The sequence below is a fragment of the Sarcophilus harrisii genome, chromosome 3 (genome assembly GCF_902635505.1).
Source record: "Sarcophilus harrisii chromosome 3, mSarHar1.11, whole genome shotgun sequence".
NCBI classification, from domain to species: domain Eukaryota; kingdom Metazoa; phylum Chordata; class Mammalia; order Dasyuromorphia; family Dasyuridae; genus Sarcophilus; species Sarcophilus harrisii.
In genome coordinates, this window is record NC_045428.1 from 251,797,618 (window position 1) to 251,810,786 (window position 13,169).

The following is a 13,169-nucleotide window of genomic DNA, read 5'->3' on the forward strand; positions in this document are numbered from 1 at the left end:
GAAAACATTAAAAATTTCAAAATGTGGAACTCACAAGTCATTGATAATATTACAGGTTATTGGTGGGGGAGAATAGAGATCGTTGAAGTCCTTTGAGCACTTATAGACCAAAAAAGAGGCTTAGCAAATTGACCTTGAGTGTAGTTGCTCCATTTCTCCTATTTTCTTTTCTCTCTCATCATTCAGTAGCTGTGACCTAGGACCTAGAACTATCTTCTGTTCAAGCTGCTGAAGAGAATGCAGCTATATTTTTAGCTGACTTAGTGTGTGCTACTACCTATTTTCATGCAGTTAGTTGAATTAACAATGTGAATTGACACATGTGATATACAAGATAATTTTCTTTGATTTTCTATAGAGGGCCTAAGCTAAGATTTTCAATGAGTCTCTCCTCATTATCTTGGCACCCTTCTTTCCCAGCACTCAGTTCCCCCATTCTGCCAAATTGCTTACTTTTCTCTATCAAAACTCCTATTCTGTGGTTTGCTGGGTGCCAAAGAAGAGTCTAGATCATTTAGTGTGTAGAATGCTGGATCTGGAGTCAGGAAGATTCATCTTCCTGAGTTCTGTTATGGTCTCAGACACACTAATTGTGTGACTTTGGACAAGTCACTTAATCCTATTTGTCTCAGTTTCCTCATATATAAAATGAGCTGGAGAAAGAAATGGCAAACCCCTCTAATACCTTCGCCAAGAAAACCCCCAAAGAGTTTATGAAGACTCAAACACAACTGAAATGACTGAACAACAAGATGAACAAGTAGAGTTGTTTGATTAAAGTAACTCATTGTGATGACTGATACAGGCTTAACCATTGGGGTAGGAGGCATTATTTATATTTTAGAGGAGCTTATTAATGAAATTTGAGTTGATAACTCCTGTGTTAGAAAAGACTTGGATTTTAGTCTTCTCCTTTTACCACCCGGATAAATAGTTTTTACATTTTGAAAAAATAGACCCATTTTTGGATTTGGATTGAAGCATCTTTTAGCCTTGTATGTATTCTCTAATCTAGAAAAAATGTCCCTGAGCAGCTTAATAATTGCCTCCAATGAATTATTCTAGTAAACTTGGTTAGTTCCAGGATCACTTTAGACAGTAAACCATAGTTTCAGGTATGAAACTATATAATAAATTCTGTATTTAGATTCATTCTTTTTCACATATCTATATACAATTGGATTAGACCCCTGATCAAATAAAGACAGTTGGTAAACTGTCTTGTTTCTGTTTAAATAGATCACACAGGAAATATGTTTAATTTGGTAGAAATTTGTGTATTGTGAGAAGTTACAAGCTAGTTGGTATAAAGTTTGAGTTAGAAATGAGATGAGAGTAGAGTAATAGAAAAAGTTCAGTATGCTGCATGTCCCAAAATTCTTAGTGCAGCTTGCAGCTTTAATTGTTAAGAATAGTTTTAATAACTTAATTCTGTGCTTGGACTTTTGGGACATGTAGGGTTCACACAGAGGTGCATACACATATGTGCATGTATGCCTGTTTAGTAGAACTACTTTGTAAACCTCACAGAGTCAGTTACATTATTAGATTCATCTTATTTTTGTTTTGCCAAAGACAATTATGCAGCATGATCAACAACTTTATTTGCCAGACTTGGTTCTAAATGACTTTTGGCTTTTTAAAAAAAAGTAAATTCTTTCCTTAGGGAGATTAAAATTTGACTCTCATCTTTGAGAATATTCAAAAGATTGTGTTACATTCTCTGAAAGTAGTTACATACACTTTTGAGGAGTGGTTACATCATTTGAACAGATATATCCACAGAGCTGCTTGGAAAGGGATGGCATGAATGAATGAGAAAAAACAGAACTTAGACATCTGCTCCTTTAGGTGTATAAGTTCTCCTGTGTATCAGTATTTTATAGTTAATATTTCCTAATGCACATGCAATTTCTCATTTCAAAAGTGTTAATAAAAACTAATATCCCTTTACTAAAAGAAATAAGACTTAAGGGAGTTTGTAAAAGGTTTTGTATAACTTGACTGATTTTTTTCTTTTAGTTATGTAATATGGAGATTCCACATCAAGGAGTACAAGTAGAAGGAGATGGTTTCAGCCATGCTATTCGTTTATTAAAGTAAGAATGTTTTAATGAATTTCATTTTCTGAAGCAAAATGAGTAGCACTTCCTAAAGAATTGCTTTTTTTAAAAAAAACCCTAAGGAAATGGAATTCCTTTTCTATGTAAGAGTCATAATTACAAATACTTGTTTTACTTATATATAAAAGTGTGTGTGTATGTGTATGTGTGTGTGTGTATAAATTTAATTACTTACGGTATCAGTTATCTCACAGAATCATTGAGGGATTAACTGGGTGGGTGAATGAGACCAGTGGTAGTGAAGAATTGATTCTTAACCTAAAAAATTTTGAGGTCCAGCCGCTGCCTTAAAAGTTTTTCCCTCAGTATTTTTGTACCCTGGGGATTGCTGCTGGTACACACAGATGGCACAGATATTATATAATTATATTAGCAGTCCCATTGCTGAACCTGGGCAGGTCACTTAATCCTGTTTGTCTCAGTTTTCTCATATGTAAAATGAGCTGGAGAAAAACGTGGCAAACCTCTCTATTATCTTTGCCATGTTATCTTTAACCTCTCAGGGTTCCAGGCTGACCTTTGGTAGAGGAAGTCTCACAGATGAGTTTCCTATACCAATTAAATCACAGATCTAATTCCTGTCCCCTCCAGATATATGAAGAAATGAGGCTAATTGTTAAGTATGAAGTATTCATTGTATAGTTCTGTTACTTTTCCAGTTGTTGCTTTATAATATAAATCACCACATTGCTTAAATTATTGAATTTATTATAATTTGTCACAAGATTCCTTGTAAATTCTTATTCTTTTTGTATATAATTATGGGGGGACTTTGTTTGAAGTATAATCACATTGTAAGGATGGTCACACCATTTCATGATTTAAGATTTCCTAAATTCTTTTACCTAACCATTAATGAAGAAACCGTCCTAAAATCAGGCTGTACTTTTTGCTTTTACTTCCTCTACTCCCATTTCTCAGATCATTGTAATCTGGCTTCTGACCTCAATAATCATCTGAAAATACTCTTTCTAGAGTCACCAATTCTCTTTTTAAAAATCTCTGTCCTCATCCTTCTTGAACTCTCTGTGGCATGTGACTGTTGACTACCCACTCTTTCTGTATATTTTTTTTTTCTCTCTGGGTTTTGAGACAGTGCTTTCTGTTTGTTCTCCTACTTGTCTGATTGCTCCTTCCCAGCCTTCATTGCTTGGTCGCATGATTTTTACTCCTAGATATACCCTAATAGTCTTTCTTCTTTATCTAAACTCTCTTGATAATATCCATGGATTCAGTTATCAATTATCAATGCAAATATATTATCCAAATAATTCTCAGATCTATATATTCTCATCTAGCCAGTTCCCTAAGCTTCAGCATTTTTTAAACTCAGTATGTCTAAAACAGACCTCATAATCTAACCCACCTCTTTCCCAAGTACCCCAGTTTCCTTCAAGTCTCCCGGGTCTCAAGCTTGAAGTCATCCTCGACTCTTATTCTTCATATATCGGCAAAACACTGTCTTTTACACTCCCACCACTGCTGACCCCTGTAGCATCTCTCCTCTTCACCCATTCATTGAAACATCACCCTGGTGCATATCCTCATAGTTACTTGTCTGGACTGATGAAATAGCTTCTTAGTTGTAACCCCTGCCTCAAATCTCTCCCTTTTTTACTAGGTCATTTACATAGTTGCCAAATTGATATACCTAAAGCTTAGGTATATCATGTTATTTCCCCTTGGATCTGAATTTTGGCATTTAAAGCCTTTCACAATCAGTTTCAACATACCTTTGGAGTTCTATTTTAGGTAATTCACATTCTTTGCAGCAAAGCCAAACTAGCCTTTGCTATTTCTCTCACACAACTCTCCATATCCCATCTCAGTATCTGTCCCCTATGCTTGGAGTGAGCATCCTTTTTACCACTCTCCCTTTAAAATCCTTAATTTCTTTTGCAACTCAGTTCAGTTGTTACTTCTCTCTGAAATCTCTCCTGGGTTAATTCCTTCTCTCTCCTACTCCCAGCTAATAGTGCTTTTCCCTCAAAAAAAAACTACATTGTGGTTATTTTGCATAATACTTGTAGCTTATTTTCCCTGTTCAAATGATTAAGGGCAGGAACTGTTTGATATTTGTTTTTGTGCCCTTACCACTTAGATATTTGATGCTTAAAATGATTGTTGCTAGAATTAGCTTGCTTTTTTGACCTTGTATACTTCCCCAACTCCCCAGTTTAAAAAAAAATACATATAGTAAATATACTTGAGAAAGAAAAGAAAGATTTGGCCAAAGAGTCTTAGCTGTCTATTCCCCTGCCCAACTCTTATCCTTCAGAATCCCATCTGACCTTTCTAGAATATCCAAGTGTGACTTCCATTTTAATGCTTTGCCTAGTTTTCAGATGTGAGAAGAGTTTTAAGTCAGTGGCTTTTCGAGATGCTTTCCAGTTGTAAACCTGTGATCACAGATGTTTTTGTAGGAGGTGTCAGGTGATCAGTTAGTGAAGACTTTGTAATTTTTTGGAATAGATTGTTTTTAAGCCAGTATGAGAATTTGAACAAATTAGAAAGGGAACATGAAGAGTATGTGAAGAAGTAGTCTTTATGGAATGAACAAAAGCACAAAGGTTAGGAAGGGCAGGGCATATACACAGAATAACAATTTGGTAAGGTTATGGGATACATGGAAATATTTTCATATTGTGAATTGGAACTTGAAAGGTACAAGGTTGTATCAGACTCTGGAGGGATTTGAATGTTATAGCCTAAGTAGTTTGATCTTTATTTGACAGGCAATAAAGAGCCAGTAAAGGATTTTTTTTTTTTTGTTTATTGTTTTTACTTAAATTAATAAGCATTTTATAAAGTTAACCTGATCCACTTATTACCACCTGTGTTGACCAAATAAATTATATAAAAAGAAAGAAAACAAAAGCCCTAAGTACGTAGATAAATGGTCCAACAAAACAAATTCTCACATCAGCCATGATCTTTCTCTGTCTGTGGTTTAAGTTCATCCTCCCTCTGTAAGGAGGTGTGTATAAGTACTTCCATCTTCATTCTTTTAGATTTAACTTAGCATTTTGGTGATTTTGGTGGTCTTTCAAGGTTATTTTTCTCTAAGATGTTGCCATTGTTTAGATTTTTCTATTCACTTCTCTGTATCAGTTCATGGCAGTCATCCCAGTTTTCTCTGTTGCTACTGTTTCCTTTTTTCTTATAGCAAAATTACATTCCATTATACGCACCACAATTTATTTAGGCATACCCCAAAAGGTAGATATCTTATAGCCCTTAGTTTCTAATTTTCGGTTACCTTGAAAAGAGCTGTTGTAGATATATGTATTGGTTCTTCTTTCTTTGGAATATTAATCTAATAGTAGTGTAACTGGATCAAAGAGTATGCTCAGTTTGATAATTTTTTTAGACATAATAGTTCCAAAATGACTGGAATCTAGTCACAAATCCACCAGTGAAATAGTTAGAGATTTTTCTTGCAGCTCCTCCAACAATTGTCATTTTATTTTTTCGTCATCTTTAATAGTCTGATACATGAGGGAGGAGGACCTCAGAGTTGCTTTCATTATTGTAATTTTTAATGATTTTTAGAGCATCTTTTATTTATAAGATTGTTGATAGCTTTGATTTCTCCTTTTTGAAACTGCCTGTTCACATCTTTTGATGATTTTTAAGGTTAAATAGTTAAATAATAAGTGGATAGAGCAGTGATCCCAGAGTCAGGAAGACCTGAATGCAAATGGCAGAATTACATGTGTAATGTTGGACAAGTCATTGTGTAAGCCCTGAGGCAAGCCCTAGTTTTCTCATCTGCAAGATGAGAATAATAGTACCTTTAGTCCAGGATTATTGTGAGAATGAAATAAAATAATACTTGTTAATTACTTTGTAAATCTTAAAAGCATTATGTAAATGCTAGCTATTACTATTATATTTGTCAATTGGGGAATGGCTCTTAATCTTGTAATTTTGAATCAATTTTTTATTTATCTTGGATATGAGACCTTTATCAAAGAAATTTGCTCTAAGAATTTTTCCCCCTTGTCTCTCTTCTAACTTTTAAATTTGTGTGATGCTGTCTCTATCACTTCTTTATCCTCCATTCATAGATACAAAAATAATTTCTTTATATACAGACATAATTATTTTATATGTTGCAATTCTGCTGAAGCTATTATTTTACTTAATATTTTAGTTTTCTCTCTTGGGTATACTCTAAGTCTATTTTAATATCTTCAAAAAAGTGATTTTACTTCCTCTTTCTTATGCTTATTTATTCTACTTTTTAAATAATGATAAAAGCCGGCATTTCTGTATTACTTTTAAGGTTTGCAAAAAGTCTTAAAGTATCTCATTTCATCTTCACAACAACCTGAACAAATGAGTGCAATTGTCAACATTTTGCAAATGAAGAAACTAAGGCAAAAAGGCTAGGTGGGACTTGCACAGGTTCACATAGCTAATAAGTGTCTGCGACAGAATCTGGGCTTTAGTTCTTCCAGAATGTAGCTCTCTGATCCGCTGTCCATTCTGCCATTTAGATGCCTTTTTAAAAAAACTAATCTTTTCTTGTTTTATTGTTATAATTAACATTTCTAGCAGTGTTAAATAGCAATGATGATCATGGACATCTGAAGGTTTTTGACCATAATGAAGATACAGTATTATTTTTGCATGCTGAAAATTAATCTGATAGTGGTATAAGGGATTGTGGAGGAGAAAAATTAGAGGCAAGGAGTTCTGTTAGTGGTTATTACATTTGTGTAATTCCTTTGAGTAGAAGGTGGTTATAGAAATTGAAAAGAAGGCTAAATAAAGGAAACATTGACTTGTTATCAGTAAAACCTGATAAATTTATGATGTGAGAGGAAAGATAAGGGGGAAAAGTCAAAAGTTTATTCCACATTTACAAAATATATAGAGAATTGACTCTAATTTATAAGATATCAAGCCATTCTCCAATTGATAAATGGTCAAAGGATATGAACAGACAATTCTCAGACGAAGAAATTGAAACTATTTCTAGCCATATGAAAAGATGGTCCAAGTCATTATTAATCAGAGAAATGCAAATTAAGACAATTCTGAGATACCACTACACACCTGTCAGATTGGCTAGAATGACAGGGAAAGGTAATGCGGAATGTTGGAGGGGATGTGAAAAAACAGGGACACTAATACATTGTTGGTAGAATTGTGAATACATGTAGCCATTCTGAAGAGCAATTTGGAACTATACTCAAAAAGTTATCAAACTGTGCATACCCTTTGATCCAGCAGTGTTACTGGGCTTATATCCATCCCAAAGAAATCTTAAAGAAGGGAAAGGGACCTGTATTGTTCATGAATGTTTGTGGCAGCCCTCTTTGTAGTGGCCAGAAACTGAAAACTGAGTGGATGTCCATCAATTGGAGAATAGCTGAATAATGGCTGTGGTATATGAATATTATGGAATATTATTGTTCAGTAAGAAATGACCAACAAGATGATTTCAGAAAGGCCTGGAGAGACTTACATGAACTGATGCTGAGTGAAATGAGCAGGACCAGGAATTCATTATTTACTTCAACAACAATAGTATATGATGGTCAATTCTGATGGACGTGGCCATCCTCAGCAATGAGATGAACCAAATCAGTTCCAATAGAGCAGTAATGAATTGAACCAGCTACACCCAGCAAAAGAGCTCTGGGAGATGACTGTGAACCATTACATAGAATTCCCAATCCCTATATTTTTGTTTGCCTGCATTTTTGATTTCCTTCACAGGCTAATTGTACACTATTTCAGAGTCCGATTCTTTTTGTACAGCAAAATAACTGTTAGGACATGTATGCTTATATTGTATTTAATTTATTCTTTAACATATTTAACATGTATTGGTTAACCTGCCATTAGGCGAGGGGGTGGGGGGAAGGAGGGGAAAAATTGGAACAAAAGGTTTGGCAATTATCAATGCTGTAAAATTACCCATGCATATAACTTATAAATAAAAGGCTATTAAAAAAAATTATTCCATAAGACAGAATCTAGTGGTGAAATAAGGAGGGGAAGGAATTCTAGAGACAAAGATACTATAAGTTTCATTTTATAGTCCTTTTCTTTGTAAATTATATCCTAGGATCACAAGATCTCAGAATTGGAATGGACCTCAAAGACCAACTAGTCCAAATTCTTGTACCTGATTAAGAACTCTTTCTATCCTCTCTTTATAAGGCATCTGGCCTTTATTTAATGGACACATGGAAAAGTTCTAGTTCCTCATTGTTACCCAAATTTAGGAAGTATTTGTATAGTACTTCATGTTTTCCAAAATTGTTATTTTCATTTAAAATTTTGTTCTAAAATACAGAAACATTGGAAACATTTTTTCTTCAGATGCTGCTTTCTAATAGAACAGGAAACATATAAATAGAGAATACATGGAAACAGTTGTCCTATTATGATGTGTGCATAATTTTCAATTATATATTTAGTAATTAACAAACTAAGGTTGAACCTTCAAAATTATTGCTACTGTGACTTATCAGTTCTAAAAGAAATGGCTGTTTAACAAATTTAACTAATATATTATTCAGGAAACCTAGAAGGACTTTTATGACTCAATGTAGTAAAGTGAGCAAAACCAGGAGACTTTATAGGACTTTCTAATTAACCCAGTGAGCAACCATGATTCTAGAGGACCCCATAATGAAACATGTTCTCCACTTCCTGACATGGGCGGGGGGGGGGGGGGGGGGGGGGGGGGGGGGGGGGGGGGAGCGAGGTGCATATTGAGATGTATATTTTTGGACATTGCCAATTTGACCATGTTTTTGTTTGTGCATATTTGTTGGCAATGAGAGAGGACAGATTTGTTAACTGATAAAAAAAATTTTTTTAAAGGAAAAAAGAAATAACCTTACCATTTGAGGGGAGGATGAATTTTGGAGCGCAAACTTGAGATAGGGAGAACAATCAGAAGGTAGTTTTCACCAAGCAAAGAGGAGATGAGGAGCTCCACCATGATTCAGTAGTTGGTTAGATATGTGGAGTGAGTCACCTCAGTCATGTGTGGGTAACTGGGAGGATGCTAGTACCCTAGACAATAACAGGAAAATGAAGGAAAAAGGATTGAGGTAAAGATAGGGAATTCTGTTTTAAATATGTTGAGCATAAAATGTCGCATCATTTATTTTGAAATGTTTAAAAAGACAGTTCTAGATTAAGGACTAGCTTGGAAGATAAATTAGGATTGCTATATTAGGATATATTAGGAATTATATATATATATATATATATATATATATATATATATATATAGGATTGCTATGGGAACTGTGTGTATAGCAATGACAAATTCATGGGAACTGATGAACCAAACAAGATAGTATAGAGGGAGAATGGGGCCCAAGACATGGTGAGTAAACTTAATCTGAATGGAGAACTATTAAAGGAGACTGAGAAGGGAGGAGTCACTCTTGCTAGAAGAGGAGCAGGAGAGAAAGTTAGGGAAATCTGTAAGGGAGAGAGGATTCAGGAGAGTTCTTCAAGACACCAGGTTGATAGAATAAATTGTCATGGAAGACACTAGAGGAAAGCTAAGTAGTACCATAGTGCACATAGAACTAGTCCTGGAGTCAGGAAGATTCATCTACCTTCTGACCTCAGACACTTGCTAAGCCATGTGATCTTGGGCAAATCACTGGCTTCATTGTATTCATCTGTAAAATGAGCTGGAGAAGGAAATGGCAAACTTTTCTAATATCTCTGCCAAGAAAACCCCAACAGGGATCACAGAGAATCGGATAGGACTGAAAGTGACTTTAACAACAGCAAAAAATGCTAAGCCATAAAAGGGTCTTTAGAAAACAACTAGTTGAGGGGTTTTAAACTTTGTTTGGTAGTCTGATGGACTTCTCAGAATAATGTTTTTAAATGCATAAATTAATAAGAGAATCAATATTGAAAAATAGTTATCAAAATATAGGAAAAAGAAGTTTAAAGGGCTAACATTAATTAACTTTTTTAGTTGTATTTCCATCCAATCCTGTCCCTTATTTTTCTCATGAAGAATCTGAAACTGAGAAAGGTGAAAATAGTTGTCCATTAGCATTAGATAAGAAGCAGGGTAGTGTTTTGAATCCAAATCCATAGATTTTCCATTTGGCCATGTTTCCCTGTGCTCTGATTTTTTTATGATGCCTACATAATCAAAACTTGTTTTTGTAAGTAATTTAAAAAATCTTTGCATTGCAGTCACTCTCAGAATTCACTACTAAGCAATTTTTTTAAATGTGCTTATTGGAAAGTATTCCCTGATTAATCACTTTTTTCATTGAAATGAGTGTTATACCATATTAGATTACTGACTAGGATTAGTGTCTCTTTGCACAATTTGACCTTATACTTTTTTTTTTTAACTAATAGCATTTTTTTTTTTTGCAACAAGTTACTTTTAGTGCTGTTACAACTGAAGCTTCTTTACAACCTAGTTAAGTGTGAACATTTTGCTATTGATGTAAATATATATTTTATATGTAATTTTTTTCATCATCAGAATACCTCCATGTAAAGGCACAAGTGAAGAAACCCAGAAGGCACTAGATCGTGCTCTTCTCGATTGCACTTTCCGGTTGCAAGGTAGAAACAACCGTACATGGGTGGCAGAATTAGTGTTTGCAAATTGTCCACTTAGTAGCACTTCTACCAGAGAACAAGGTGGGATATTCTATATACTTTGCATGAATTTTAATAAATTTATCAATTTTCATTTACCAGTTATCAACAGTTTTTTTTTGTTTGTTTTGTTTTGTTTTGTTTTGTTTTTTGCTCTTAATACCTCAGGACCAACAAGGCATGTTTACTTGACATATGAAAATTTATTGTCTGAACCTGTTGGTGGTCGGAAAGTTGTTGAGATGTTTCTTAATGACTGGAATAGTATTGCACAGTTATATGAATGTGTATTAGAGTTTGCACGTTCTCTACCAGGTAAGTGTGATTTTTAAGATTCTTTTTAGCTTGTTCATTTTTTTGTGTATATCATGACCTTATTTCCTTTTCTCTTTTCTCTTTCCACTAGATATACCTGCTCATTTAAATATTTTCTCAGAAGTTCGTGTCTATAATTATCGCAAGCTTATTTTGTGTTATGGCACCACCAAGGGAAGCTCAGTAAGTGATTTAAGTCCTTATTATGGTAGCTGTGGGTTTTTAAATGAGTTCAGAAAGTTGGAAATCTAAAGTTTCTTTCTTACGGTAGGAGTACAAATATAAGGAAGACTTTTGAGACTTACTCTTAGGACTTAACCTCCTGGGAACTTAATTTTCTCTTCTTTGGAATGAGGGCCCTATTAGATGGCCCTTTGATACCTCTTCCATCTCTAGAGCTATGTCCTATGATCCAGTAATTTTTTTTAGATTTCAAAATCATTTACTTATAAAGGATAAAAAGCTTTTATTAAATAAAATTTCACAAAGCATAAAGTGCTATGATTTTGAATTTTTTTTACCTAAATAATGCCAAAAATAAATTTTCCTTAGTTTTTTAATTTAAAATATTTCATCAATACAATACATCCAATGCTGTAAAGTTACCCATACATATAACTTGTAAATAAAAGGCTATTAAATAAAAAATATAAACCAAGCAAAAAAAAAAAAAAGTAAATTAGTTTTTAGAAAGGACAAAAAGCAAGCTAGCCCAAAAGATGAAATATGAGATATCTCCTTCCCCTTCGTCTTTATAAAATTTGGGAATGTTCAAATATGGAATTTTGCATACACATAAGATTTTTTGATGTGTTAATTTCTTTGGGAAAAATTCTTTGTGATAAGGGGTGGGTCTTTTCAAGAAGAGAAAGAGATTTAAAGAGAAAAATATAGGCCTCTAGCAAGAAAAGTCTCAATAAAGAATCTATGTCAAGAAAGAAAATGCTAAATAGAAGTATCAATATGCTGGCTGGATATGGAAGCTTACTTAGCTACCATTGACTTCATTCATCACCTTTGAGAATTTTAGTGATTTTGAGTGGGTGCTACTTGAGCCATAATTGAGATCCAAAAGACTTAAGATATTGTTAACCAAATGTTTTAACAACTTGAAAGTTATAAATTCAATCCTGTATCTTGTTTTTTCAGTATAGTGCCAAATAAACTTTGGGAAAAAAAAATACAATACATCACTGAAAAGTGTAGGGCAGGATTTCAGTATGTTTTCTTAAGAAGTTTTATGGATCCTCTCACCAAGTAGTTCTGATAATAATAAATATTATTATTGTTATTATTATTAATGCTTGGTGCTTTAAGATTTACCAAGTGCTTTAAAAAATTGTATCTTCAAACTTAGGACTTTGGGAGGTTAAGCCCTGTCTTCATCCCTATTTTTAAAGTAACTGAAACTCAGAGACACTGAATAACTTTGCCAAAGCCATACAATTATTATGTATAGGAAACAGGATTTGAATTTCATTCTGTCCTGACTCTTAAGCCCTGCACTCTTTCTGTACTACATTATTTTTCAATTCTGCTTTTTACTGAGACACAATTAAATTCATTGGGCAGAGGGAATAGTTTTATGTTCTTAATTGTATAATACATCCTTTCCAATGAGTATCTATAATTTTGGGGACTTTTCTGTTTACTTTTTGACTTAATGCAATTTTTATTTCTACAATGATTTAGTGACCCTCTTAATTCAGGAAGCAGGAAGACTTATAGTTTTAAAGTGACCACTATAGAGGAAGTTTGAGTATTTTATAGTTATAAACATATTGTATAAAAAGTGGTGGGGTTTGGTTTTATTTTGAAAATTCTGACCCTAAACAAATTTGATGAAATCTTAGAATTGATGAAAACACTGCTGCTTTTTTAACTAAAGGGGCACTTTGGGGCAGCTAAGTGGCACAGTGGATAGAGCAACAGTACTGAAGTCAAGAGGACCTGAATTCAAATCTGGCCTCAGACACTTGACACTTCCTAGTTGTGTAATCCTGGGCAAGTCACTTAACCCAATTGCCTCGGGGGAAGGGGGAGGTGGAAACTTAGGGGGCATTTTGATGTCACTTAAAAATTTTTATCTTTTTCAATTACATAAATTTAAAA

The 13,169-nt window shown here is 34.0% G+C and overlaps 1 protein-coding gene across 1 annotated transcript in view; it reads left to right on the plus strand.

Moving 5' to 3' along the window:
- MED14 (mediator complex subunit 14) overlaps positions 1 to 13,169 on the plus strand; it is a 59,236-nt gene that overhangs the window by 28,436 nt on the left and 17,631 nt on the right. Inside the window, exons 16-19 of the mRNA XM_031959414.1 lie at positions 2,023 to 2,099; positions 10,624 to 10,784; positions 10,911 to 11,057; positions 11,149 to 11,240. Coding sequence (XP_031815274.1) covers positions 2,023 to 2,099; positions 10,624 to 10,784; positions 10,911 to 11,057; positions 11,149 to 11,240 — 477 coding nt within the window. The remainder of the gene's footprint in view (positions 1 to 2,022; positions 2,100 to 10,623; positions 10,785 to 10,910; positions 11,058 to 11,148; positions 11,241 to 13,169) is intronic.